The sequence below is a fragment of the Physella acuta genome, unplaced genomic scaffold (assembly GCF_028476545.2).
Source record: "Physella acuta isolate Inbredline_101_S28 unplaced genomic scaffold, ASM2847654v3 ptg001278l, whole genome shotgun sequence".
Taxonomy (NCBI): Eukaryota; Metazoa; Mollusca; class Gastropoda; family Physidae; genus Physella; species Physella acuta.
In genome coordinates, this window is record NW_026732793.1 from 148,973 (window position 1) to 176,902 (window position 27,930).

Here is a 27,930-nt window from a genome sequence, read left to right on the forward strand (position 1 = left end):
ATACATCTAGGACAGTTTTTTTCTCTCTCTAAATATATATATATATATATATATATATATATATATATATATATATATATATATATATATATATATAAAGTAACACTAACAGCACATTATTTAAGCAGAAACAACTGATAAGCACTTGTAACAAAATATAAAAACACAGAGAATATATATATACATCTAGGACAGTTTTTTTTCGGGACTATCCCCCCCCCCCCAAACCCCGTCCCCCTCTTCCCCCCAGCACACACCACACAGCCTTCTTTATTCTTTAAAAATTCGGATCCGCCTTTCTATCCAGATGCGAGCCTCTCTACGTGACTGTGTCAATGGGATTTATTTAAAAAAAAACCAGGGTAGCAGCGTAGCAATGTAGTCAGTGTAGCCGGGCAGACTGTGAACTGTCTAAGACTTACAGAAAAGAAAGCATTGAGTGTTTGAGTAGAGTGCAGATAGATGTGTATTACTGTGAATTTGTCAGCGGATATTTTATTCTGTGAATGTTTAGCCTGTTTAACTAGTATCGTGTGTTATTGGTCTCGCTGATATCACTGTTCAGTTTTTCACAGGAACATGTAACTACAACATAGAAAGAATTAACTTTTTATGTGTTAACACATAGGGTAAGTTACTATATTTGTTGGGTACAGCTTAAAAACATTGAAGTTTGTACATAAGATATTGAAATCATTTAGAGGTCTTGCGAGAATATGTTGTAACCACGGCCTGCATAGCTAATCAGAGGCGTAGCGAGGGGGGGGGGGGGGAGGGGGGGGGCGGGGGCGGGGACCTTAGGGGGCGCAAAAATGGATTGGAAAAATAAATTGAAAGTTTGAGGAGGGGGTGCAAATCGAAAGTTTGTCCCCGGGCGCCGGGAAGGGTCGCTACGCTTCTGCGGCTAATGCTAGAACGCGAAGAGTCAATTCAGCTTAATATTGTACCTGGCAATTGCTTGATGCCGTTGGTGGTAACAGTTGAACTATATTCTGCTGATTTATTTACATATTTTCTTTGATTTATTAATTTGTGGTTCACAGTAAACATTTTTTCTTGTTTTTTTTTATATTGAGTATAATTTATTTATTTTCATTTTGTTATGAAATGGTTTAACAATTGAGTGTTTTTTTTTAATGTTTAAGAAATTTAATCAAACCAGATTGTTGCAAATAATATTGCAAGATAATTATAAGCCTTCTTTAGTTGATCTACTGTGATAACATATTCTTTCATGGCATTATCCTTTGATTTACCTTTTAACGTATTCCATACATCCCATTTTGCCTTGCCTTTCATATCAAACAAACCTGGTCTGTCTGTTTTACAATCACCAACTGTAGCTTTCTTATATAGTCCATAAATGGCAAGTTTTTCATCATTTGTTTGTTCACTTCTTCAGCAGCAACTTTAAACTGCTCTTCTATGTTAGACATGGTATTATTTTCGGATCTAGAGTCAAGATCTAGAGTCTAATAGTAATAGCCCTATAAGGGCTGGTAAGTAGGTCAATAAACAGTTATATGGCTCATGCAGGTTTTATTGAGCCGTAGAACTGTTTATTAACCTACTTACCAGCCCTATACACCATATAATAATATAGATCTAGTATTTAAGATGGTTTACTTACACATAGATTTAATACAAACCGTCTAAATATTAAAAAAAAATAGAAAATCTGAAAATGCAAATGTTTAGGATTAAATGATGATTCAAGGGAGGAAGAGGAGCATATGGGTTTTTAGGTAGAGCTGATGGGTTTAAATTAAAACCAGTTGTATACGGCAAAATAATTCTAACATAAACATCTACACCTTAGATTATAACATTACTATCTGTATACAATTTTTAATAAGTGCTAGTTATAATAGTTAATGTTAATGTGTTTTAATAAAAAATGACACACCAATTTAAATTTTCGTACCTAGGTTAGTATTTTTAAAAGGAACTCGGTTAAACGTATTTTTAAAATCTTATATTTTTCGATCATTCAAGAGATTTACTGAATAAGATCTCAGTGATTCGGTTCAAATAAAGATTTAAAAAAAATACCATTTGGTTATCGGTCCATCGCTTTACATCAGTTACTGCCCTTTGTGCGCTTGTACTAAAAATGAAATCGGTGACCTGAAACTTGACTTAAAAAACCAGTTGTTTCCCTTTCAGTGTGCAAGAGTTTAATGGTGTGTGTCGTGTAGGGTGGTCTAGGCCTATTTGTCGATCTGGTTACGGTTATCTGGTTGTTTTTTTTTTGTTTTTTTTTGTAGAATAAATTAATCAGGTTCTTATTTGTTTGCTGTTAAAACCAATATCCATTCATATGGCAAGGTCTCTGAAATAGATGAACTCTTCTTTATCTATCAATTGTGTCTTGAGCACGAAATGGATAAGGTAATGCTGATTTAAAACGCATGTTTTGTGTAGTATAATACCAATAATTTTCTACGATATAAAACCAATACATTTTTTAAATACAAAAACGAAGTATGATACAAAACAAACACTTTATCTAATTTACATCCTGCTCTCTGTAGGATATATAACACACACATCGTGGTATAACACCCAAATTTTGTAATATATAACACATTGTGTAATATTTTAAAACCCATGCTTTCTATGATATAAAGTACTAATTTTGTACGATATAAATGACAAACGTTGAATAATGTAAAGAAATTTTAAAAACATTGTCCATTATCTATAGGCCCCCACTTTGTGTTCTTGAGCGAAATATTTTACTATAATCAATGCATCGCATTAAAATGATAACATTTCTAATTGGCTTTATTGACAAGACAGCTTATTTTCGGGCAACAGGGTAGCCTACTTCATTGCGAGTCGTTAGTTACGCAAACGGTGCCGTGTTAAGCCGATTAGGGCGCAGTGTTTATTTCAGACTTTTTTTCTCCGAGGTGGGGGGGGGGGGGGCGGTTGCTACTTCCGGGGGCGGGCTGACTAAATTGGTTGAAGGGCTCGACTTGGAGGCGGATAAAAGTAAATATTTTCTATATATATTTTATTTCCTGAAAGAAACACTGTTTAGGAGCACAATGACTGTAACTTCGCCATTGTAGTCACAAATTTATTATTTCTCATGTGGTGTGAATTAATACAGACAGACTCTACTCCACCTACCCCGTTCACCGCTCCTTACCCTTACCGGATATATACAAAACTACGTTGATAGAGTTAAAATATAACGAGGTCAAACCCTTTGTTTATTAAATTTTTCTTCACAGCGCAGGCGCGGTTATGAAAATGTGTGACAACAGTTTTGACATTGATGCATTTTGTTTACAATTTTTTCAAACAATCTAGACGTCATACTTTTTTCTGGCCAACTTTGATGTGTACCAAACATAAATAGTTGACTGTTGGCTCGACTTTGATGCGAGCAAAACAAACACAAAAATAATTGGTTCATCTTCGTGCTATCCTTAAATAGCTTATCCAAGGCCACGAAATGTCGACCATAACAAACATGTCAAAGACAACAACCCTTAAATCAAACTGTCTTGGACAGAAACAAATGAATACACAACACACGATGAGTAATGTGAAGTTCAAAGAAATATTTTTTTTTACCGGCAACTAGGGCATGTTGTTGATAAAGATATGCAAATTCGAAACGCTCCATCAAATAGAGCAATCTTGTGAAACAATTGTTTATCCGTCATGCGCTTTAAATTTATCACGGAAGAAAAAATTATAATGTGACGCCGAATATTGTATTTCTCGGAATGGGCTTATTTAAATTTTTGACAGGCGATGTGAGAGAGAATTACAAGACTAGATCAGTGGTTCTAAACTTTTTTGGAGGAGTCGAACCCCACTGGTGTCATATTATGCTCATTCACCGAACCCTTCTATAAAGTTCTATCGTCCGCACTGACAAAATCAGATCGTGAATCTTTCGACGTGGTCGAGTCGGTAAAGCTCATGGTTGCTAAACCGAAAAGTCTCAAGTTCAAAACCCTCGGACAGATTGGGCTCGGCAGCAGGGGACAGCAACTCTTCTAGTAGAGACAACTCCAAAATCAAACAACTGCTGCCTTGTAGTTTGTTCTTGGTTGGACAAAGGCTATAAAGGCAAATCCGACAAGAAAAGCAGGCTGAAATTGGAGACACCGGCCTAAATTGCGCAGAACCGGTTAAGTCGGGTGTGTATTGACCTCGACGGATTACCTAAGACTGACTCACCGAACCCCTGAGGCTCGATCGAAGCCAGGTTAAGAACAACTGGGCTAGAGGATATAATTTTTATAATTATTGGACGGACGATAATCAGAAATATGTACACAGTTTGGTGGTATAATATAGACAGAAACGCCTTTGCTCTCCCTAGCGTGAGTCAGGTACCCATTTATAACCTAGACAGACGACTGTGAACACTTTAAGTCGACGCGTGAAATGGACACTAAAACTGATCATATATAGATTAGAAACATGGGACGGAGTGGCCTAGAGGTAGAGCCCTAAAGCCTCGAACTGGAATCCGGGTACTAGTCAGACATATCGTCACTGAGTCCATCCAGCTCTGATGGGTACCTGACTCACGTTAGGGAACGTAAAGGCAGTTGGGCATATTGCTGACCACTCTATCACTTCATATGATGAGTTCACTGGAACAGATGAACTCTACTTTATCTGCCCCAGGTGTCTTGGGCACGAACGGGGAAAGATGATGGTGAATTGATCGAAAACTAATGTTAAAGACCAATTCAGAATACGGGACAATAAACAGATACATTATGAAGAATACATAAATAATACCGAATACACAAACGATTGATAAAAACATAACGGATACGGGGACAATGGGAAAATTATATATATACCGGTTTCACTTGAACTATTTTAAAAACCTTCTTGACTAAAGTAGCGAGCAAGACTGTTGTGAGTCAGTGTAATCTACTAACCAGTCAAGTGACTGAACTATGGCCCACATGTCTAGAGAGTAAACGCCCTTGCCAACATCAATGACTACCATGTGTCAATCAACTCACAATAAACCACGCCCATGAATCAAAATGTCACAAAAACAAAGCACCGATATAGAGGCTATGGAGTGCGGTCTGTCTGTTATCATCGAGTCTCTTTGTTTTGATATATATATATATTATATATATATATATATATATATATATATATATATATATAAAACCCTGTATGTTCTTCATATCATCGCTATTCAAGTCATAAGCGTCGTAGTCAGTGATCACAAATCAGAACACCTGGAAACCCCACCCCCCATACTACTTATATAATGTCCAGTAACGTTTCATAGAGGACCGTGCGTTATGTATACAAACCTACTGGAAACCTCTCACCTCTCATTGCTCAAACCTCCCAACCTCCACTACGATCGTAACTAAAAATGACATCCTCCCCCCTTCCCCCCCCCCCCACCGTGCTTAAGGAGCCCAGACACCCCCTTATAATAGTTATGATTCTAAACAAAAATCAATTAATTTATCATCATTATTTACAACGATACATCACACAGATTGTCACTTTACATTTTGTTAATATATCGAACACATTATTATTACATAAGTCTTACCCCCCTCCCCCCTCAGCTTTTGTCGTTGTAAGACGCCATTCGTGCACTATATCCCCCCCCCCCACCCACCTTTACTCAACACTGGGATCTTAACGTAGCCGTTTGTTTACTTCAGATATGTGACGGGACCGTAGCTAAAAATAGAAACAAAGATAAATTTGGGTCACCTACGGGCCGTGCTGTTCTTCTCTAATTATCACTCGCAGATAATTGTTTTAATTAATCCGGTGAAGGGACGGTTGAATGAGGCTTCATGGGGGGGGGGGGTGTTTGGGGGTCCAGGCTAGTAAGAACAAGATTGCGTTAGAAAAGTCGAATCTTAGTTGACGGAACAATGATAAAAAAAAAAACCGATCACAAAGTCAAAGAAGTGGACTTAAATTGGGTCAAGCTTCAAATAAATGTTTTTAAATAGGTCAAACGTTAATCGTCAACTGATTAAATGAACCCAAGGGCATTAAGATACTGAATATTTTTTTGTGGGTCAAAATAATAAACTCGTACTTGAGTGTAAGGGAAGACTATTTACCAACATGGGAAGGTGTGTGCTATGTAGACTAAAGTCTAATCTAGTTGATTAGTGACCCTTCAGGCAGCTTGGGGAGTTGGGGGCAACCTAAAAAAATGTTAGTATTATTCTGCTGAGACGAATTTGTTAAAGAGAATTATCTGTTGTAATTCTTATCATTTATGTGAAATCAACTGTCAAATATCTTAAGTAATAACAACATATCTGCTAAGGCACAAACACATGCAATTTTTTTTTTAATAATTTTTTTTTTTAAATTAAATTTTTTAAATTAAATAAACTATGTTTGGCTAAATTTGCAAAAAATATAAAAGATTCATGAAAATCAAGACATAAAACAACAACACAATCAATCAATTTCTATTCAATTTCTAATCAATTTCTATTCGTACCATACCAGGATAGACTAGGTCAGAAACCTTGTATTATTGTCTTCCTTGACGCCCCGAGCCCACAATAAGCGAGACGGTGCTACTACATTGGGCTGGTATATAAAGGGAAGAAACCGCTCAGGGGAGATAATAACAACAACCCATTCCTTGATTAGATCTTGTTGTATTTTAACTACCTTGTTCGGTGTAAGGTCAGTTGTCGTGTGTAGGTTGCAAATTTTAACACAGCCTTTCGTTACTTTCATTCAATGTAAGTATTTATGTCAGTTTATGAAATTTATAGCGTTTATTCTTTTGCATAGAAGGATAGTTTATTTTTTTTTTAAATTTTAGCTTGTTACAACCAGTGGCGGAACTAGAATAAAAGGGCCACCCCGCAAAAACTATTTTTAATCCACCCCCTATATATATATATATATATATGTATATATATATATATATATATATATATATATATATATATATATATATATATATACATATATATATATATATATATATATATATATATATATATATATATATATATATATATATGTATATATATAGGCCATATATGATATATGATATATGATATATATATATATATAATATATTATATTATATTATATTATATATATATATATATATATATATATATATATATATATATATATATATATATATATATATATATATATACATACAATCACAAAATACAAAAATGGAATACTCATTGCTGGCCTGTTCGGGATTTGAAAAACATAAATTAAAAAAAATTTCAGCATCAGGTCATGTGTGTAAGTGCACAAAATCAATTTTAATTAATTTTGATAGAAGACCCCTTAAAATTTAGTCGGTCATAATAATATAAAACATAAAAGCTTTGTATAAGTACTGGTGTCTCGTGTTATGTTTATTTTTATGTTTTTTTTTTGTATTTATATTATTAATTTTTTAAAATATTATTGATTTATACATTTCCTTTTTATAGTATGTCATTCTTTAGTAATTACTTATAAGAAAATAATAATTAAGAGAAGTAATTGGTTTTTAATTTGTTTTGTACAAATCTATTAAAAGGAGCTTATGATCACCCCTATTTGACTATTTTTTTAAAAAAAAGGGAAATAAGTCATGGAAGTGGTTTGAACATTTGCTTATCTTTGATAAGTTTAATTGTAGGAGAAAGACTCGGCTTTCACAGTGGTTTAAAAACAAAGGGAAAAAGAATATACAAGAGCGTGGGCTGGTGTCTATAGAATAAAGATAATCCAACCGCAGCTACGGTAACTTTTTACAAAACAACCATCAAGTTAAAAATAAAAGAAAATTTACTTTTTTTTAACTATAAATTTTTTTATTATAGTCGGCTCTGGGCTCCTAAATGGCGTGCCCCCCCCCCCAGAGGCGTAGCGAGGGGGGGTGGCGGGGGGGGGGGGACATATTGAAAGTTTGAGGGGGGGGGTGCAAATCGAAAATTTGCTCCCCAGGGGGGCGCCAAATTGAAAGTATGTCCCCGGGCGCCGGGAAGGGTCGCTACGCCTCTGCCCCCCCCCCCCCCCCCCCACAACCATGTTAATCCTCAGAACATTGCTCTTGTTCAAGTAGGATATTTGTGCATGTTTTTTTTTTTTTAGATGCAACCAATTACACCTAACTTTCAACTATTTTGTGTTAATACACAGCAATTGGCTGTAAACATAAATAAACAACTTTTATATTGGTATGTTACAGACATACAGTCACATATACACACACAACTTGTACAAGCGCGTACACTTTCAAATACCCGGATAGATAATTTTTTGCCGTATTTACTATAGTAAAGAAGCCTTTCGAACCTGACAGTTCCATGTGGCAGGTGAAGTAGAGTTCATCTGTTTCAGTGATCTTGGCATATGAAGGGTTTATATGGTCAGAACTATGCGCATCCGCATTTATTTTCCCTAATGTGAGTCAGATACCGATCATCGTTGGGGGGACTTTCTAGGGACTTTCTAATGACATGAAACCAGTCTTAGAACTTGAGACGTTCGGTTAGCAGTCAGATGCTCTACTATCCGACCACTCCGTCCCATCATCTTTTCCCCTTCGTGCCCAAGACACAGAGGTCTAATGATGTAGAGTTTATAAGCTTAAGAGACATCGGATTATGAATGGATTGTTTGGCCAGCACTATGCCCAGCTGTCTATTCTTTCCCTAACGTTAGCTGGTTAGACAGTGTAGACTTTATAGGGACATTCTACTCACCTGAACCCACCCTAAAGGTCTTTTATATATCAATTTAATAATTTCATGTATTAACACCTGTAATATAATGTATTCTTTAAAAAGTGCATGAATCGGTTTTATATAAGATACAGACCAGACAGAAAGACAGACGACAGCTATGAGATTTACAATAGAGGTTGATGCGGTGTTGTGATAATTCTTAACTAGCTTCTCCCCGGCTCCTTCCCATTATCATTCCTTGTCAAGAAATAAAAAATCCTCCCTAAAATGACGTAGAGCTTGAAACCTACTCTAAAATAGTGAATGAAACTATAGGATATTAAGTACCGCTATTGGGTGTGAAAAATTGACTAGAGTGCAATATTCTGTCTAAAATCAGTATAATAACGATTTAAAATGTTGCCAACAATGAATAACATTTTTAAAAAGTCATCATGACTCGCTGTATGATTTATTTTAAAAAAAAATATCTACGTCATACATTAACGCTTACAGACATTTTTTTCTCACAGTAATAAATAAAATATTCTAAACATAGAAACGTATTTCTAAAGGGGATATAACTCAAGTTATTGATTCCATGAGATTGTGAAGTTTTACACCCCTTTGTTGACGTGCGAGACAGTAATTTTTTTTTTCCCAGACCATAACCATTCTTACAACACATACATACATAGGTTTATTTTTTTTTAGATTTTTTTTTTACTGAGGGTAATATATGTCTAGCTATGTGCATGTGTCATTGTATAAAAGTGTCACTGACATTTTTTACCGTGCAATCAATTTGGGTACACAAAGGTTGTTCGTGATTGGCTAGACAATGGCATGCTATAATAAAACCGTGCCCGATGACTAACCGGCTAAAAAAGGGACTGGCTAAATCATAATGCAGCTTGATAACATATCGGCTAAATAGTTAAATAAAGGGTAACCTCTCACGCCATGAAAAGAATGTCATGAAATGTTGCAACCCCCCCCCCCCCCCCCACTACCAACCCTTTATCGACACCCGTCTTTGCGGTCAATAAAAAATAGTAACGAAGGTCAACCTTATTTAGTGGGGTGTGTCACTTTAACAAAATATGTTACCATATTTGGTCGCTTCAAGACGGTTAGCGTGACTCTAACAAAGCATTTATTACTATGACTATTGATGTGTTGTAATTTTGTAACTAAGCATTCATGAGTGGTTTGTTACTAAAAATAAGTACTAACTAGGGAGTGGTACTAAAATCTAAGTGCTCAAACTCAAGTGATTTTTGTGTCATTAGACATGGCTCATCCACTTAAAATTTTTTATTTTAAAAGCGTTAAGTATAGTGGGGGTGGTTTGCCAAATTCTACATATATATATATATATATATATATATATATATATATATATATATATATATATATATATATATATATATACTTGCATATATATATATATATATATATATATATATATATATATATATATATATATATATATATATATATAAATATATATATATATATAGTTGCATATATACATATATATATATATATATATATATATATATATATATATATATATATATATATATATATATATATATATATATATTTGCATATATAAGTAGTATATTAGGTCGCTTTTGGACCGCATTTTTGGCGGAGCAGGATGTGGGGAGGAGCAATGACATATAGTAAAATACTCGGGAGCAGGATGCGCGGGATGCGCAATGACATATAGCAAAATACTCCCAGCCTGGCGCATCGGGATGTGGAGGGTGGGTGAGCAGGATGCGCAGGATGCGCAAAGACATATAGTAAAATACTACGCCAACCGGGGTTGGCGGAGGTGGTGGGGAAGTAGGTCACCTTTTGGTGACCTTGTGACGTAATCATTGACCTTGTGACGTAATTACTGACCTTGTGACGTAATCAGTCACATTGTGACGTAATCATTGACCTAGTTACGTAATTTTAATGTGTTTTTAATTAGTTTGAATATATTTTTTAATTAATTTTTATAATTAGTTTGTTTGTGTTTTGTTTGTTTATTTTTAATAAGTTTAATTAATTCGATTTTTTATTTATTTTGTATTTGTTTGATTTTAACTTTTTAATTATTTTTATTTTGTTTATTTTTAATTTAATTATTTTATTTTTAAGGTTACGTAATTGGAGTTTAATTTTTTTTTTTTTTTTTTTTTTTTTTTTTTTTTTTTTAAATTTTTAAATTTTTTAAATTATTATTTTTTAATTTTAAATTTTATATTTGTTTATTTGTTTACTTGTTGTTTAATTTAATTACTTTGTTTATTTTGTTTTGTAATTTTTATTGACGAGTTACGTAATTGGATTATTTGTTTGATTTTTAATTAATTTGATTTTAATTACTTTGTTTGTGTTTTGTCTGTTTATTTTTAATAAGTTTAATTAATTTGATTTTTATTTAAATTTTTAATTTTTTAAAATTTTATTTTATAATTAGTAATTATTTTAATTTGATTATTAGTTTGAAATTCATTTTATTTCTTTGATTTCAATTACTTTGTTTAATTTAATTACTTTGATATATTTCTTTTCTTTGTTGTTTAATTTGTTGGTTTGTTTGAATGTATGTATGTTTTAAATAAAAGACTAACACTAGCCGTGTACTTTGTGAATAACATCCATTAAAGATAACGATCAGCCACAGCTGTTACGTATCGACCCGCCCGCGAAGTTTTCTCACCGCTGCCCGTTTTAATGGGAATGTATTGATCGCAGCCGCTGGCCCATCACAGCATGATGTCCCACCTAATTAAATTTTTTTTTGTTATGCTTCACCGAGTTACCCCCGCTCGGTTGACGGGTTATGGTAATTAACGACATACATTAAGTAGCTTTCCGCGAAGCACTTAGGTCATTATGCAACAGCTGTTGTGCGACAGCTGGTGCTGTAATTAGGCCGTTCAACCGGATAAATGACCGCGAAAATTGTGTTCTAATCACTTCAACTTCGGACTTCAAATCAAGCGTCACCGCGACTTATCCAGCCTGCGACCTCTGTTGACTCCTGAGACTAAACCCACGCCAGCTTTACCAACCATCACATCCACCTAACCCTATACGGACCACATCTTTTGTGCGTGTTTATTCTATTAAAGGTAAGGTTAATATTACTTTTTGTTTTAAGGGAGCTAACCCCATTAAAATACCCTTTAAATAAATAAGTATCTAAATAAGTATTCATATGTATTCCTTTTAGTGTACAACCGACCCTACGAGACAGACTAACCATCGACCGAACCTATTGAGCTACCTACCCATCCCCGAGGCACCCACTGAACCAAACGTTCCAGCTACATCCAACTACACCATTTCGGATCTCCACACACAGCTAACTTCACGTTCAGCTTACGCGTTCAAACCCATAGGTACGTTCATTTTTAATTTTGTTTTAAGTATGATTTTTGTTTCATGCATTTTATTTTATGTATTTATTTTTATTCTACAGCCAGTGACCTACCCAGTCATCCAACTACTAGACACTTCGTCAATAATGCAAACCGCCCAGTCTACCACCCATCCAGCCATGAGCCGTAACAAGTGTGACATATGCAACCGTGTGTTCACCCGCAAAGACGGTTTGACAAGACATCACGACTCTGTTCACCGCCGACAAGGACATCTCTGTACAACATGCGGGAATCTATTTACACGACTTGACAATTTAACAAGACATTGTAAAACAACACACACCAACCAAACATCACCGACCGACACCCCATCAGCAACCGATAGACAAACTCCACAACCACTATACGTGACCGACAGACAAACCATGCAACCCCTAGCAGCGATCCAAACAACTCGTACCATGACCAACACTATTCCATTAAAGCGACATACGATGTATGACGACATAGCAAACAACAAACGCGTAAAGACTAACAACGACAGTAACGTTAATTCACACACCACTATTTTTCCTGTAGACGACCTACCCATGATACGTTATACATGTGACATATGTGAGCATGCATTCACCTGCAAACATGGTTTGAAACGACATCACGATACGGCACACAGACGACGAAGACATACATGTAGAGAATGTTTGCAAGAATTTACAAGAAAATATAATTTAACGAACCACTATAAAATACCACACACCATCAAAACATCACCAGACGACACATCAGCGACCGACACGAATATCCCATAGGATGACTTCTCACAGACATCTCCTTACACCCAACACAGAAACTCACTTTCTTACTTTTATATTAAAAGACAAGTAGACACAATGTGACATCTCCCCTAGACTGTAGACCGATGGGGTTGTTTTTATTCAATAAAAATTTATTATATATGGTCTTTTGTGATTTTTTAATGTGTTATTGTTTTGTTACTTGTCCCTGAAAGTTATGTAACTCGGTATCCTGTATAAGAGGTATGACTGGAATCAAAATCACGGGAGAGAACGTGACGTACATCGCGATATTTGAAAACAGGGCGATGTTTAACCTCAACCAAAAAAGACAATGAACCTAGAAGGAAGACGAATATATATCTTAGTCTTGCAGCAGATTACCTTCCCATGTTCACTTTAGTATTACAGTTTTCATCAAACTTCTTTTTGACTTGAACTTCGTTAATTTTTAAGAAAGTTTACTTATACATAATACATTACGTCTAATGACAATTTTTTATTTTTACCACTCAATGTATTTTCTTTTTCTATATCTTACATTGTCATCTTAATTTTTGATCACCTTAGTAAAAATTTGCTTAAGATTATAAACTTCAAGTTTTAAAAAACAACAACGTTATAGTACGTCGTGTCAAATGACACACCGTTTAAAATGTCTACATTTAAAGTTCACCAAAATAATGACGTAAAATCTAAATATGATATGACGTTAGCATACATATCATTCAACCTAATCACTCTAAAGTACAAATCAATAATTTTTATTGATTAAGGGGCTGGGTGAGTTATTTTTATTCGGGTGCCCAGGGAAGGTTTGGAGTTGGTTGGGACAGATTTTATACACGAGTCGGTGACGTTTTCACCGAGGCAGGGTTCGAATCTAGACCATGCATGTTTTGGAATTGTTAGGGAGAGTTAAACTAAGGTTGGTGAAGTTTTCACCGAGGTTGGTTTTGAACTCGGAACATTCATGTTTTGGAATCGGTAGGTGTAGAGTCCATACTAGGGTCGGGGAGTTTTGCTAACACTGAGGCAGGTTGCAAAGTTGGCACATGCATGTTTAGGAATTGATGGTAGCCGAGTTCATACTAGTGTCGGTGAAGGTTGGTTTTGATCTCGGAACATGTATGTTTTGAAATTGTTGGTAACCGAGTTCATACTAGGGTCAGAGGAGTTTTTGTTAACACCGAGGCAGGTTGCAAAGTTGGTACATCCATGTTTAGGAATTGTTGGTAGCCGAGTTCATACTAGTGTCGGTGAAGGTTGGTTTTGAACTCGGAGCATGCATGTTTTGAAATTGTTGGTAACCGAGTTCAGACTAGGGACGGGGGTGTTTTCACCGAGGCAGGTTACAAAGTTCGTATATGCATCATTGGAATTGTTAGGTAGAGTTAAACTAAGGTCGGTGAAGTTTTCACCGATGTAGGTTACAAAGTTGGTACATGGATGTTTAGGAATTGATGGCAGTCGAGTTCATACTAGGGTCGGGGAATTTTGTTAGCACTGAGGCAGGTTGGAAAGTTGTTACATGCATGTTTGGGAATTGTTGGTAGCCGAGTTCATACTAGTGTCGGTGAAGGTTGGTTTTGAACTCGGAACATGCATGTTTGGGAATTGTTGGTAGCCGAGTTCATACTAGTGTCGGTGAAGGTTGGTTTTGAACTCGGAACATGCATGTTTTGGAATTGTTGGTAGCCGAGTTCATACTAGTGTCGGTGAAGGTTGGTTTTGAACTCGGAACATGCATGTTTTGGAATCGGTAGGTGTAGAGTCCATACTAAGGTCGGTGAAGTTTTCACCGATGGTGGTTTCAAAGTTAGTACAGGCATGTTTTGGAAGTGTTAGGGGCCGAGTTCATAGTAGTGTCGGTGAAGGTTGGTTTTGAACTCGGAACATGCATGTTTTGAAATTGTTGGTAACCGAGTTCATACTAGGGACGGGGGCGAGGGCGGCGGACAAAGTTGTCGATGTAGGTAGGGTGCAAGAGATATTCAACGAGGAGTGGTGTCTACAAGTTATGTATCCCAGTCTGTTGGAGTGGTTTCTAGGGGGTTGTGATATTAGTTGAATAAATATTTGTCTGTAGGATTGTCATACAGCCTTTGTCTCTTAAATGGAATAGGTATAGTGCGGGTAGTAGTAGTAGTACGGTCTGTTTATCTAACGGTTGGTATTGAGGTTAGTGTGATGACGCAAGGTTGGATGGGAGAAGGGGAACGGGGTTGCGGACAAAGGGAAGGGGAAGGGCGAATAGTGATAAAAATAACTCACCCAGCCCCTTAATCAATAAAAATTATTGATTTGTACTTTAGAGTGATTAGGTTGAATGATATGTATGCTAACGTCATATCATATTTAGATTTTACGTCATTATTTTGGTGAACTTTAAATGTAGACATTTTAAACGGTGTGTCATTTGACACGACGTACTATAACGTTGTTGTTTTTTAAAACTTGAAGTTTATAATCTTAAGCAAATTTTTACTAAGGTGATCAAAAATTAAGATGACAATGTAAGATATAGAAAAAGAAAATACATTGAGTGGTAAAAATAAAAAATTGTCATTAGACGTAATGTATTATGTATAAGTAAACTTTCTTAAAAATTAACGAAGTTCAAGTCAAAAAGAAGTTTGATGAAAACTGTAATACTAAAGTGAACATGGGAAGGTAATCTGCTGCAAGACTAAGATATATATTCGTCTTCCTTCTAGGTTCATTGTCTTTTTTGGTTGAGGTTAAACATCGCCCTGTTTTCAAATATCGCGATGTACGTCACGTTCTCTCCCGTGATTTTGATTCCAGTCATACCTCTTATACAGGATACCGAGTTACATAACTTTCAGGGACAAGTAACAAAACAATAACACATTAAAAAATCACAAAAGACCATATATAATAAATTTTTATTGAATAAAAACAACCCCATCGGTCTACAGTCTAGGGGAGATGTCACATTGTGTCTACTTGTCTTTTAATATAAAAGTAAGAAAGTGAGTTTCTGTGTTGGGTGTAAGGAGATGTCTGTGAGAAGTCATCCTATGGGATATTCGTGTCGGTCGCTGATGTGTCGTCTGGTGATGTTTTGATGGTGTGTGGTATTTTATAGTGGTTCGTTAAATTATATTTTCTTGTAAATTCTTGCAAACATTCTCTACATGTATGTCTTCGTCGTCTGTGTGCCGTATCGTGATGTCGTTTCAAACCATGTTTGCAGGTGAATGCATGCTCACATATGTCACATGTATAACGTATCATGGGTAGGTCGTCTACAGGAAAAATAGTGGTGTGTGAATTAACGTTACTGTCGTTGTTAGTCTTTACGCGTTTGTTGTTTGCTATGTCGTCATACATCGTATGTCGCTTTAATGGAATAGTGTTGGTTATGGTACGAGTTGTTTGGATCGCTGCTAGGGGTTGCATGGTTTGTCTGTCGGTCACGTATAGTGGTTGTGGAGTTTGTCTATCGGTTGCTGATGGGGTGTCGGTCGGTGATGTTTGGTTGGTGTGTGTTGTTTTACAATGTCTTGTTAAATTGTCAAGTCGTGTAAATAGATTCCCGCATGTTGTACAGAGATGTCCTTGTCGGCGGTGAACAGAGTCGTGATGTCTTGTCAAACCGTCTTTGCGGGTGAACACACGGTTGCATATGTCACACTTGTTACGGCTCATGACTGGATGGGTGGTAGACTGGGCGGTTTGCATTATTGACGAAGTGTCTAGTAGTTGGATGACTGGGTAGGTCACTGGCTGTAGAATAAAAATAAATACATAAAATAAAATGCATGAAACAAAAATCATACTTAAAACAAAATTAAAAATGAACGTACCTATGGGTTTGAACGCGTAAGCTGAACGTGAAGTTAGCTGTGTGTGGAGATCCGAAATGGTGTAGTTGGATGTAGCTGGAACGTTTGGTTCAGTGGGTGCCTCGGGGATGGGTAGGTAGCTCAATAGGTTCGGTCGATGGTTAGTCTGTCTCGTAGGGTCGGTTGTACACTAAAAGGAATACATATGAATACTTATTTAGATACTTATTTATTTAAAGGGTATTTTAATGGGGTTAGCTCCCTTAAAACAAAAAGTAATATTAACCTTACCTTTAATAGAATAAACACGCACAAAAGATGTGGTCCGTATAGGGTTAGGTGGATGTGATGGTTGGTAAAGCTGGCGTGGGTTTAGTCTCAGGAGTCAACAGAGGTCGCAGGCTGGATAAGTCGCGGTGACGCTTGATTTGAAGTCCGAAGTTGAAGTGATTAGAACACAATTTTCGCGGTCATTTATCCGGTTGAACGGCCTAATTACAGCACCAGCTGTCGCACAACAGCTGTTGCATAATGACCTAAGTGCTTCGCGGAAAGCTACTTAATGTATGTCGTTAATTACCATAACCCGTCAACCGAGCGGGGGTAACTCGGTGAAGCATAACAAAAAAAAAATTTAATTAGGTGGGACATCATGCTGTGATGGGCCAGCGGCTGCGATCAATACATTCCCATTAAAACGGGCAGCGGTGAGAAAACTTCGCGGGCGGGTCGATACGTAACAGCTGTGGCTGATCGTTATCTTTAATGGATGTTATTCACAAAGTACACGGCTAGTGTTAGTCTTTTATTTAAAACATACATACATTCAAACAAACCAACAAATTAAACAACAAAGAAAAGAAATATATCAAAGTAATTAAATTAAACAAAGTAATTGAAATCAAAGAAATAAAATGAATTTCAAACTAATAATCAAATTAAAATAATTACTAATTATAAAATAAAATTTTAAAAAATTAAAAATTTAAATAAAAATCAAATTAATTAAACTTATTAAAAATAAACAGACAAAACACAAACAAAGTAATTAAAATCAAATTAATTAAAAATCAAACAAATAATCCAATTACGTAACTCGTCAATAAAAATTACAAAACAAAATAAACAAAGTAATTAAATTAAACAACAAGTAAACAAATAAACAAATATAAAATTTAAAATTAAAAAATAATAATTTAAAAAATTTAAAAATTTAAAAAAAAAAAAAAAAAAAAAAAAAAAAAAAAAAAAAAATTAAACTCCAATTACGTAACCTTAAAAATAAAATAATTAAATTAAAAATAAACAAAATAAAAATAATTAAAAAGTTAAAATCAAACAAATACAAAATAAATAAAAAATCGAATTAATTAAACTTATTAAAAATAAACAAACAAAACACAAACAAACTAATTATAAAAATTAATTAAAAAATATATTCAAACTAATTAAAAACACATTAAAATTACGTAACTAGGTCAATGATTACGTCACAATGTGACTGATTACGTCACAAGGTCAGTAATTACGTCACAAGGTCAATGATTACGTCACAAGGTCACCAAAAGGTGACCTACTTCCCCACCACCTCCGCCAACCCCGGTTGGCGTAGTATTTTACTATATGTCTTTGCGCATCCTGCGCATCCTGCTCACCCACCCTCCACATCCCGATGCGCCAGGCTGGGAGTATTTTGCTATATGTCATTGCGCATCCCGCGCATCCTGCTCCCGAGTATTTTACTATATGTCATTGCTCCTCCCCCACATCCTGCTCCGCCAAAAATGCGGTCCAAAAGCGACCTAATATACTACTTATATACACATACATATTATGTGTGTGTGTCACCATAACGTATACATAAGTATATGCATACATGTATATATATAAAGACATACATTAATTAATATGTATAAAAGATATCTCCGCCTCCCATTTACGTTGTATTGAGTCCACAGCCTCCCCCCCCCCTTCCCCACCTTGCTGACGACCAGTAAACCTTATGTTACCTCTAGCTCCAAAATATAACGATCGTGACCAGAGAGAATAAGTTCAGCTTGAACAAATCACCATTTGTTCAAACAATAGCACATTATACATACTCGTTGTATCCGCTTATGAGAAGTAACAGGATATAAAGCTGATACAGCCATGGAGCTGTTAGTATAAAAGCGTGATGTGTTGTAGCATATATAACCTCTAATTAAGCTATTGAGCGTGAATTTTAATTATCCAGAACGAGTTACTGTTGCCGGGTTATTTGCTGTGTTGAAATTTTATGTTCAACCAACTGCAAGTAAGCCAAATTTTTACTACATTATGTTAAAGTGTAAACTCATTTCTTATTTGATAATCTTATACTGAATATTTAATTTTAGCTTATTGGTTACGATTAATATGCCTTTTTATCGAATTTCCATCCCTTAGTTTATGGTTTATGTAGTAATATTTACGTATGTGTAATTCAAGAGTTTAACTTGCTTGTAGGCTTATTTGTAGAAACCAGTAGAGCAATGATACATTTTATAATCTTTGGGTATGACAAATTTGACAAGGATACCACGAAGTATGATTTGTGAAAAGGTTGTACTTTTATCAAAATATTGTTGCGCTGTTCCAAAGTATCTATATATATAATTCTCTTCTGGGAGCCAAGAGAAAATAAAATACTTAAAAAAAAACTTTTTAAAAAACCACGTTTTTCTTGTGGACTAAAAAGTAGAAAATAACTATTTACATACATTTGATGACAAAAAACGTGGGTACGTTCACCATCAAATTTCCCGACCCATCTGCCCGACCCACGTTTTTTGTCATCAAATGTATGTAAATAGTTATTTTCTACTTTTTAGTCCACAAGAAAAACGTGGTTTTTTAAAAAGTTTTTTTTTAAGTATTTTATTTTCTCCTTTTTAGTCCGTTGCTACACATGAAAAACGTGGTTTTTAAAAAGTTTTTTATATAGTTTATTTTCTACTTTATCTAATCACTTGATTAAGTATGACTTGACTAAGTGTTTTTAAATACACGGACTAAAAAAATCTTGAGCGACCGATACGCTTTAAACAGAGAAAGGGTGTAATTTACGTTGCTGGCGTGGAGATCTACTCACGAATCACGTGATCAAATCTCCCATAAACAAACAAATAAACGCGAAGCTGAGTTAAGGAAAAACGTGTTTATGTGTATTTTAGCATGCCCAGCGTACCAACCGTGTCACCGTTAACAATGTGTTACCGTGTCCGTTCTCCTTTTTAGTCCGTTGCTACACATAAAAAACGTGGTTTTTTAAAAAGTTTTTTTTAAGTATTTTATTTTCTCCTTTTTAGTCCGTTGCTACACATGAAAAACGTGGTTTTTAAAAAAGTGTTTATAAATACACGGACTAAAAATCTTGAGCGACCAGGATTCGAACCTGGGTTGTCGCGGCCACAACGCGAAGTACTAACCACTATACGATCACGGCCAGCGCGCTCACATCGATTGGGGCCGAAGTAACTGTGTCAATAGGACTGCAGTCTTGTCGGTTTCTTTAGAAATCATGTCCTCAATTTTATGGTCCTTGGGGCGTAATTAAATTAAGCTAATTACGGTCACTAATTGCTAGTTTTTATGATTGCATCTGAAATTGTTAGGCGAAAGTAGCATGCATGCCAAATTTCAGGTCTCTAGAGCAATTAGAAGTGGGCTAATTTTCGATGTCAATTTTAACAACAAACATCCAAACAAACAAACAAACGCGAAGCTGAGTTAAGAAAAACGTTTTAACAAGCTGCAAGCGCCTCCTTGCAGTCCCCTCTCTTTCTCTCTATCACTATCACTACCACCCCCACCCCACCCCCACATGGTCTGGTGAGTTGTGGTCATGCTGTGTTTACAAATCGTAGAGACGGGTTTAGTGACGGCTATTAGGGGCAGATAATTTAGTTTGAACCGATTTTAAACTTACAGGAGGTAACTAAGAGGAGGCTGCTTTCACGGGGGGTGGGGGTGGGGTGTAGGGTTTGGTTAGGGGAAAAGGGGGGGGGGGGGGTTAGTGTTTTAAAGCAAATATTTTCAGTCGCAGCATTGGTACTGTCGAATTCACAAATTATGAATTACTGAAAAGTAGAAAATAAAACAACTAAATAGCGGCGTATGATACGCTGCGGGTCGGCTCGTATTTTTTAATAGATTCTAGTTATAAAATAAAAACACAAAATACAACAGCATTCACTTTATCACTGCGCTGTCACTCGACCAGTCACTTCCCCTGTTACCCTCGTTCACGCCGTACAACATACACGTCAACACACCCGCTGTCACTCGACCAGTCGCTTCCCTTGTTACCCTCGTTCACTCCGTACAACAACATACACGTCAACACACCCGACCTCGCGCACCACTACTAGACATCAAAACCCCGCAAGTTGGTTTGACTGGGCATACGGCTGAGAACGGAAGCAAATAGCGTCAAGTAGGAACTAATCTGGAATCAATAGGGTAAAGGAAATTAGCCGGGATGAGAACGTCCTGGAGGAACATAGAAAGTGAAGCAAGGACTGCTGGACTTAATTGGGTCCAACTGAACAGAGTTGCCGATACCGAGTATGTTAGGAAATTGTAGCTGCAGCCCCTTTGCTCCACAATGGCCTCATGGGGTAAACTCTTTAAGACCGTAACGTCACTCCCATCTGTCGACAGGCCGGCCTTGCATGCCGTAAAATGTTCCTAGCATCATCCGATATAATCTGACAGTTATTAAAATAGTTTTATTTTAATTTAATTTTAGACAGCTTAAAAATACAAAGAAAAATAAAATAATGAAAAATTCGTTTTGAAAATGGACGTAAACATTAAGTTTTAAATTCAAATAACGCGCATCATTCGTCATCATCTATTTTCATTTGTAGCCCATCTGGAACAGCGGACTCGGTTTTGGGCTGCTCCCTTTATCTGTGCCCACGTGAGCTCAGCTGTCTTAGCCTCTTTCTCTACTGTTCTTCCCCATGGTCTTTTTGACCGGCCCACTTTCCTGTTTCCCTGAGGATTCCAGTCCATAGCATTTTTTGCTATATTTCCGTCTTCCCTTCTTAGCATGTGACCAATTCATCCCCATTTACGGACCTTGATATCCTTCTGTATTGGCTGTTGTTTTGTATTTTGCCACATGTCTTTGTTTGGTATAACGCGCATATTATAACTTTATTTTTTCGAAAATTGTCAATAAATAGCATCCATACGGTTAAAAAAAAAAAAAAAAAAAAAAAAAAAAAAAAAAGACTTCCTACTAAGGGAGATAAACTTTACTTAAAAGGCTTAAATCAAACTTACGAAAGAAAACACGCAAAAATAAAGACACAGCAATGAATTAAGTTTCAATTTAATATTTATTAATTTTTTATTATATTGTTATATCAAATGTAGCTAAAAATATAATAAATTGTAAAGCTGTGAACTTTAACTTAAGTGTAACTGAAAAAGGTACACGTTAAATTTAATTTATATTTGTTTAAAACACAAGAGAATATTTTCTCTCTACCTACGATAGCATTGTGTAGATCAAGTTTTTAACCTAAATTTTATGTATGGATCTCTATTAAAATAGGGACAATCAATTATCTTAACTTAGAATTGCAGCCACAATCGTCCAATACAATTTTGACTAAACTAAACACGTATTTATATATATATATATATATATGTAACTAGGGTAGGCCTAACTACTAGTTACAATCTGATGCAACTGATAACGAACGATAAGCCGCGACGCAGTATTACAGTCTGATGCAACTGATAGCAGGTGGCTTATTAATCGGACTGATAACAATCTCAAAGCCAACGCGTGCTATTTTGGGAAACGGTACGAGGGGATTCAGACGGCCTGTCAACTTTGAGTGATAGGATGCAGATGTTTTATTAATCGGGCTGTACGTTAGAACTGCGCAACTAGTAGTCGGAGACATCGATTACAAATATCGATTACGGATGAATACAAGTACGAATACGAGTACGAATACAAGGGATAAATAGGAGGGGACGGCGGAGCTCGCTCTCTCTTTCGATCGCTCGCTTTAGATCAGTCAGTCTGTGTGACAGTTGGTTATAGAACGGGTTAGCCGTCTTGGGTTAAGAAGGACGATAGACATGTGGATTCAGTTATATGAAGCCTAGTGAGGACTGTTAGGGGTCAGTTGATTCAGACTATTATTGTGAAGCATTCCTGTTGATTCATTGTGTTATTTTGAAGCATTTCTTGATTCATGTAATAAAAGGATCAATAGCGAACCTGCATCTTCGAGTATTTCTACTGTAGTCGATGTTGTGTAGAATGAGTGGTTAAACTCGTTACATTTGGCACTACAGGCAAATAATCTCGTAACATGTGGCGTTGCGAGCAGGGTAACTGTTCGCTCGTTATATATATATATATATATATATATATATATATATATATATATATATATATATATATATATATATATATATATATATATATATATACATATAAAGATATTTATATACTCACACACACACACACACATATATATATATATATATATATATATATATATATATATATACATATAAAGATATTTATATACTCACACACACACACACACATATATATATATATATATATATATATATATATATATATATATATATATATATATACTCTAACCCTAACACAAAATAGATGTTCTCGTCAAATAGACCACTTTAATCTTGTTGACTAATAACTATAAACATTTCTTAAACAAAATAATAATTTGGTTCAACATATACTAACTCGCCTGTGTTTTTTTTTTCTTAAACACAAATATGACATTCTGTTGAATCACTGGACATAACGCTGTTAGAGGTTAATTAAAAACTGTTAGTGTTCAGGCATATAACTACGTAGCTAAAACTATGGCTGAGGATGATATACTGAATATTTGTATAAATCTTCTCTCGTGAACATTTAATCTTCTTCAGAACTTAAACTTTATTTGTCTTTATGGGGCTTAATTCACTGTAATGTAATACTGCATTTTACAATTGTTTAAAAAAAATCAGTTATAAAAACGTTCGTTTTTGCAAAATATAATTGACATTTTCTTACATATTTTGTTCACGTATACTGTTGCATATGATCAACAGATTTTCTAGTGTGTACACAATGAAGACATACGTGTACAGTGTACGCCTCGTGTGTGTTCTGGCGTGTCTAGTGATGGCGGTTGATGGTCATGGGCGTCTCTGGGATCCACCAAGTCGGAGTTCAATGTGGAGGAGGGGGTACAACACCCCTGTTAACTATCAGGATAACGAGCTCTTCTGTGGGGGATTTAGTGTGAGTTTATGTGTATGTGTGGGGTGAGGGAGGGGGATACAAGACCCTTGTTAACTATCAGGATAACGAGCTATTTTGTGGTGGATTTAGTGTGAGTTTATGTGTGTGTAGGGGGTGAGTGTGAGGAGGGGGTACAACACCCCTGTTAACTATCAGGATAACGAACTCTTCTGTGGCGGATTTAGTGTGAGTTTATGTGTGTGTGGGGATCAGTGTGTGTGTGTGGGGGTGAGGTGAGGGAGGGGGTACAAAACCCCTGTTAACTATCAGGATAACGAGCTATTTTGTGGGGGATTTAGTGTGAGTTTGTATGTGTGTGTGGCGGGGGAGGAGGGTGAGTGTGTGTGTGGGGGGAGTTTACAACACCCCAGTCAATTATCAGGATAACGAGCTATTCTGTGGGGGATTTAGTGTGAGTTTAAGTGTGTGTGGGGGTGAGGTGAGGGAGGGGGTACAACACCACAGTGAACTATCAGGATAACGAGCTATTCTGTGGGGGATTCAGTGTGAGTTTGGGTGTGTGGTTGTGGGGGGGTTAATACACCACTGTCAACTATCAGGATAAGTAAAACTGTTGGTAATTTAGTGTGAGTTTGTGTGTGTGTGTGGGGGGGGGGGGGGTTGCAACACCCTAGTCAACTACCAGAATAACGAGCTTTTTTGTGGGTAATTTGTGTGAGTTTGTGTATGTGTGTATGGGGGGGGGGGTATAACACCACAGTCAAAAATCAGGATAAGTAACAATTCTGTGGGGAATTTAGTGTGAGTTATGTGTGTGGGGGTTAAGCGTGAGTTTTGGGAATGCTTGGGTTAAGTTTGTGTTGTGTGTGTTTGTGGGGTGTGTGGGGGGAGGGGGTAATGTGAATTTGAGTATGTGTGGGTTACGTGTACCTTTGGGTGAATGGGGTTTAAGTTTGTGTTATATATATATATAAGGGTTTAATATAAGTTTACGTGTGTTAAGTTTAGAGTCCGGTGATTTATGGTGGCTGGCCATTTTATTACAGAGGTGTCTAGGTTGGGGCTAATAAAACGCCGATTTTTATTTTTTTTATTCTTTTTAAGAACTTCTTGACTGAAATATACTTTATTATACGGAATAAATTTAATTTTTAGATTTACGATATTTAAAAAAAAAAGTTAAATATGCACAATTTAAATTCTGACTTTGTTGTTTAAATTGTTGTATGTAACATCCAACCTTCAAATAGCGTGTTACCTTGTTAATCTGTTTGTAAACCTTTACGTCCCCAGCATCAGGTAAGTCTAGGCTACAAGTGTGGACTGTGTGGAGATCCTTATGACGGAGTTCGCGAGAATGAAGAGGGCGGCAGATACGCCACTGGACTAGTCACACGAACATACACTCAGGGGCAAAGGGCCACTATTCAAGTGGACATAACCGCCAACCACAAAGGTAATTAATTACAAAAATATTATAATAGCTTTTTCTAAAAAAAAATGTTTTATTTAAATTGTCAATCAAGCTAAAAGACAAATAGTAATATATGTAATGAATGCAACTCAATCATCAAGTGAATAGCTACACAATTTAAACTATTATGGCTACTTATTTTCTATTGTCTTAACTACGAATTCCCACGCTTCGGCGAAGGTTACTCTAATAACATTTGTATTTAAAATACTATAAAAATTTCTCTCTACATAGAAAACAGAGTAGGAAATATTTTGTGAATTTATAAACATATTATTATGTGACTATGTTTTAAAACATTTCTTTAGTATAAAAATCTGTTTTTATCATATCATTAAGTTTCCCCAGTATAATATAATATATGGACGTTCAACATGTTTTTTTTTTTACTGTTTTTTTTCTTACTAAATTCTTTGGTATTACCTTTTACAATTATTTTTCCACAGGATATTTCGAGTTTAAAATTTGCCCGACCAATAACCCTAAAGTGAGAACCACCCAGGATTGTCTTGACCGCTATCCTCTACAAATGGCCGATGGGTCGGGCACGCACTACAAGATCAGCGCGGAATCGAAGATGTTTTACGTTGACGTCATCCTTCCCGCGGATCTCACCTGTGACTTCTGTGTGCTACAGTGGCGCTACCACGCAGGTAGGTCAAGGTCAAATGCGGTGTCTCAGTTTAGGAGGTGAAATTACCCCCCCCCCGTAAATTACCCCAGTCCTGCTCTGTTATTACCCCCCAGACCAACTACATCCAACCCCACCACCCCATGATATATATCTGCCTGTTCAGTAATCCCCAGTCTTAGAAACTACACTAGAGGATGAAGGGGGTGGTAATGTTCTTCTACCATTTCTATCTGGATGCATTTAGACATATATTTTTCCAGATTTTTATCTGTCATTGTAAATTGTAATTTAATATGCACAATTAAAGCCAACATATATATATATATATATATATATATATATATATATATATATATATATATATATGATTATGTATATCCAACCAGGTAACAACTGGGGCCAAGATCCAGACGGTAAACAATGTGTGGGCTGTGGGTACCAAGAAGAGTTCTATGGCTGTGCTGACATACGAATCCTGCCAGCCGGAAGTTCTGGAGCTGCCACCTTCAAGCCTGTGTACCCAGCAACACAAACATTCAAGCCTGTGTACACAGCAACACAAACAACACCCAGGACATCCCAGCCTCAAACGACTAAAAGGATTTCAAGTTTCGCCTCAGCGAAGACTTCGATGAGCAGCGGATCTTCCAGTAATGGTGTGGCCAGTCAGATCAACGGGGAGGAGATGTCTTGTACAGGTGTGGCAGGCAGGAGAGACCTCGACACCTGGTGCCAGGTGAACTGTCAGGTGGGGAACTGCCCATCGACTCACTGCACCTGCAGGAGCCAGCCGTACGTGTATTACGGGGAGAGACCGGCAGGATGCCGGGCTGCCGGAGCTTATGCGGCTGTTCCCGGATATGATAATTGGTGTATGGTCAACTGCGCAGCCGACTACTGCCCGAAGACCATATGTGTATGCACGTGATGCGTGTGAGGTACACAACACACGTGCAGAGACAATGTACCCACATACAAGGGAATTCCGATTAACAATGTCCAACAAACAAAAGACTCTTCTAAAAAGAGGTCTTAAGTTGTATTGTAATGTCATCTTTAGCTTTAGGGTCAGATTTTAGATAAAGTCTATGTATAAGCTTGGTTTAGACTTTGTATTAGGGGTAGTTTAGTGAAGACATTGCTCTTAAAAATAGTTACTGTTTTACTAACAGTATATTTAACATTTTGACAATCTTCGGATACTTTGTTATAATCGGAAGCAGGTTTCAAAAATAGGCCTAGCACCCCCCCCCCCAACCCAAAAAAGAAAACTTAAAAAAACCACCTATTTTTAATGTAGACCTAGACATTTAAAATTATACACTATAGGGCCTACTTGTCCCACCCTAAAAAGCTTTAAATATGCATTAAAGTGTGACAACCAAAAAAAAACTAAAAGTAAAAAATGCTTGTATGTCTACTCTAATATTTCTGAACTTGCTGATATATAACCTATAAATATAAGAACCATGTATTCTAAGTTAAATGATTGTATTAAGAGCATAATAATCAAAATATAATTACAGAGCATCTGATTTATGCCTTGTTGGCATTTACAATTTTCCATTTGCGGATCTGAAGTGTTCGTGTTGGGTACCACCAACGATTTAAAAATCTCCCTGAATGACTAACGTTTTAGGAATACTTCTCAATGGGCTATACATATTATGAATATGCTTCTGTGTTCAATAATTGCAAAACAAAAAAAAATTAATAATTTAAAACAATATTTTTTTTAAAAATGCATTTATATATCATCGAATTAAAAAATGTGTGTTGTTAAAATGTTATGATAATGTATAAAATTATTAACCACCCTGCTAGTATTTTGTGTGAAGTTATTTTTTTTAAAATTTGCTTTTCT

The 27,930-nt window shown here is 36.0% G+C and overlaps 1 protein-coding gene across 3 annotated transcripts; it reads left to right on the forward strand.

Annotated features, from left to right (window-relative positions):
• Positions 1-369: 369 nt before the first annotated feature.
• Positions 370-27,886, forward strand: LOC131957910 (uncharacterized). 3 transcript variants are annotated; one of them, XM_059322752.1, is made up of 5 exons: positions 370-629; positions 23,805-23,997; positions 25,252-25,414; positions 25,879-26,085; positions 26,453-27,886. In XM_059322752.1, the coding sequence occupies exons 2-5, from the start codon at positions 23,824-23,826 to the stop codon at positions 26,992-26,994; spliced, it is 1,086 nt and encodes a 361-aa protein (XP_059178735.1). In that variant the 5' UTR covers positions 370-629; positions 23,805-23,823; the 3' UTR covers positions 26,995-27,886. The 3 variants fall into 3 exon arrangements, with proteins under 3 accessions (XP_059178735.1, XP_059178733.1, XP_059178734.1); XM_059322750.1 differs by lacking the exon at positions 370-629 and adding an exon at positions 6,602-6,737; XM_059322751.1 differs by lacking the exon at positions 370-629 and adding an exon at positions 18,788-18,975.
• The last annotated feature ends 44 nt before the right edge of the window (positions 27,887-27,930 follow it).

Coding starts and splice junctions, on each gene's coding strand:
- LOC131957910 (XM_059322752.1), top strand. CDS start 23,824: ATGAAGACATACGTGTACAGTGTACGCCTCGTGTGTGTTCTGGCGTGT. Junction 23,998..25,251: donor TCTTCTGTGGGGGATTTAGT/GTGAGTTTATGT, acceptor TTACGTCCCCAG/CATCAGGTAAGTCTAGGCTA. Junction 26,086..26,452: donor ACAGTGGCGCTACCACGCAG/GTAGGTCAAGGT, acceptor ATATCCAACCAG/GTAACAACTGGGGCCAAGAT.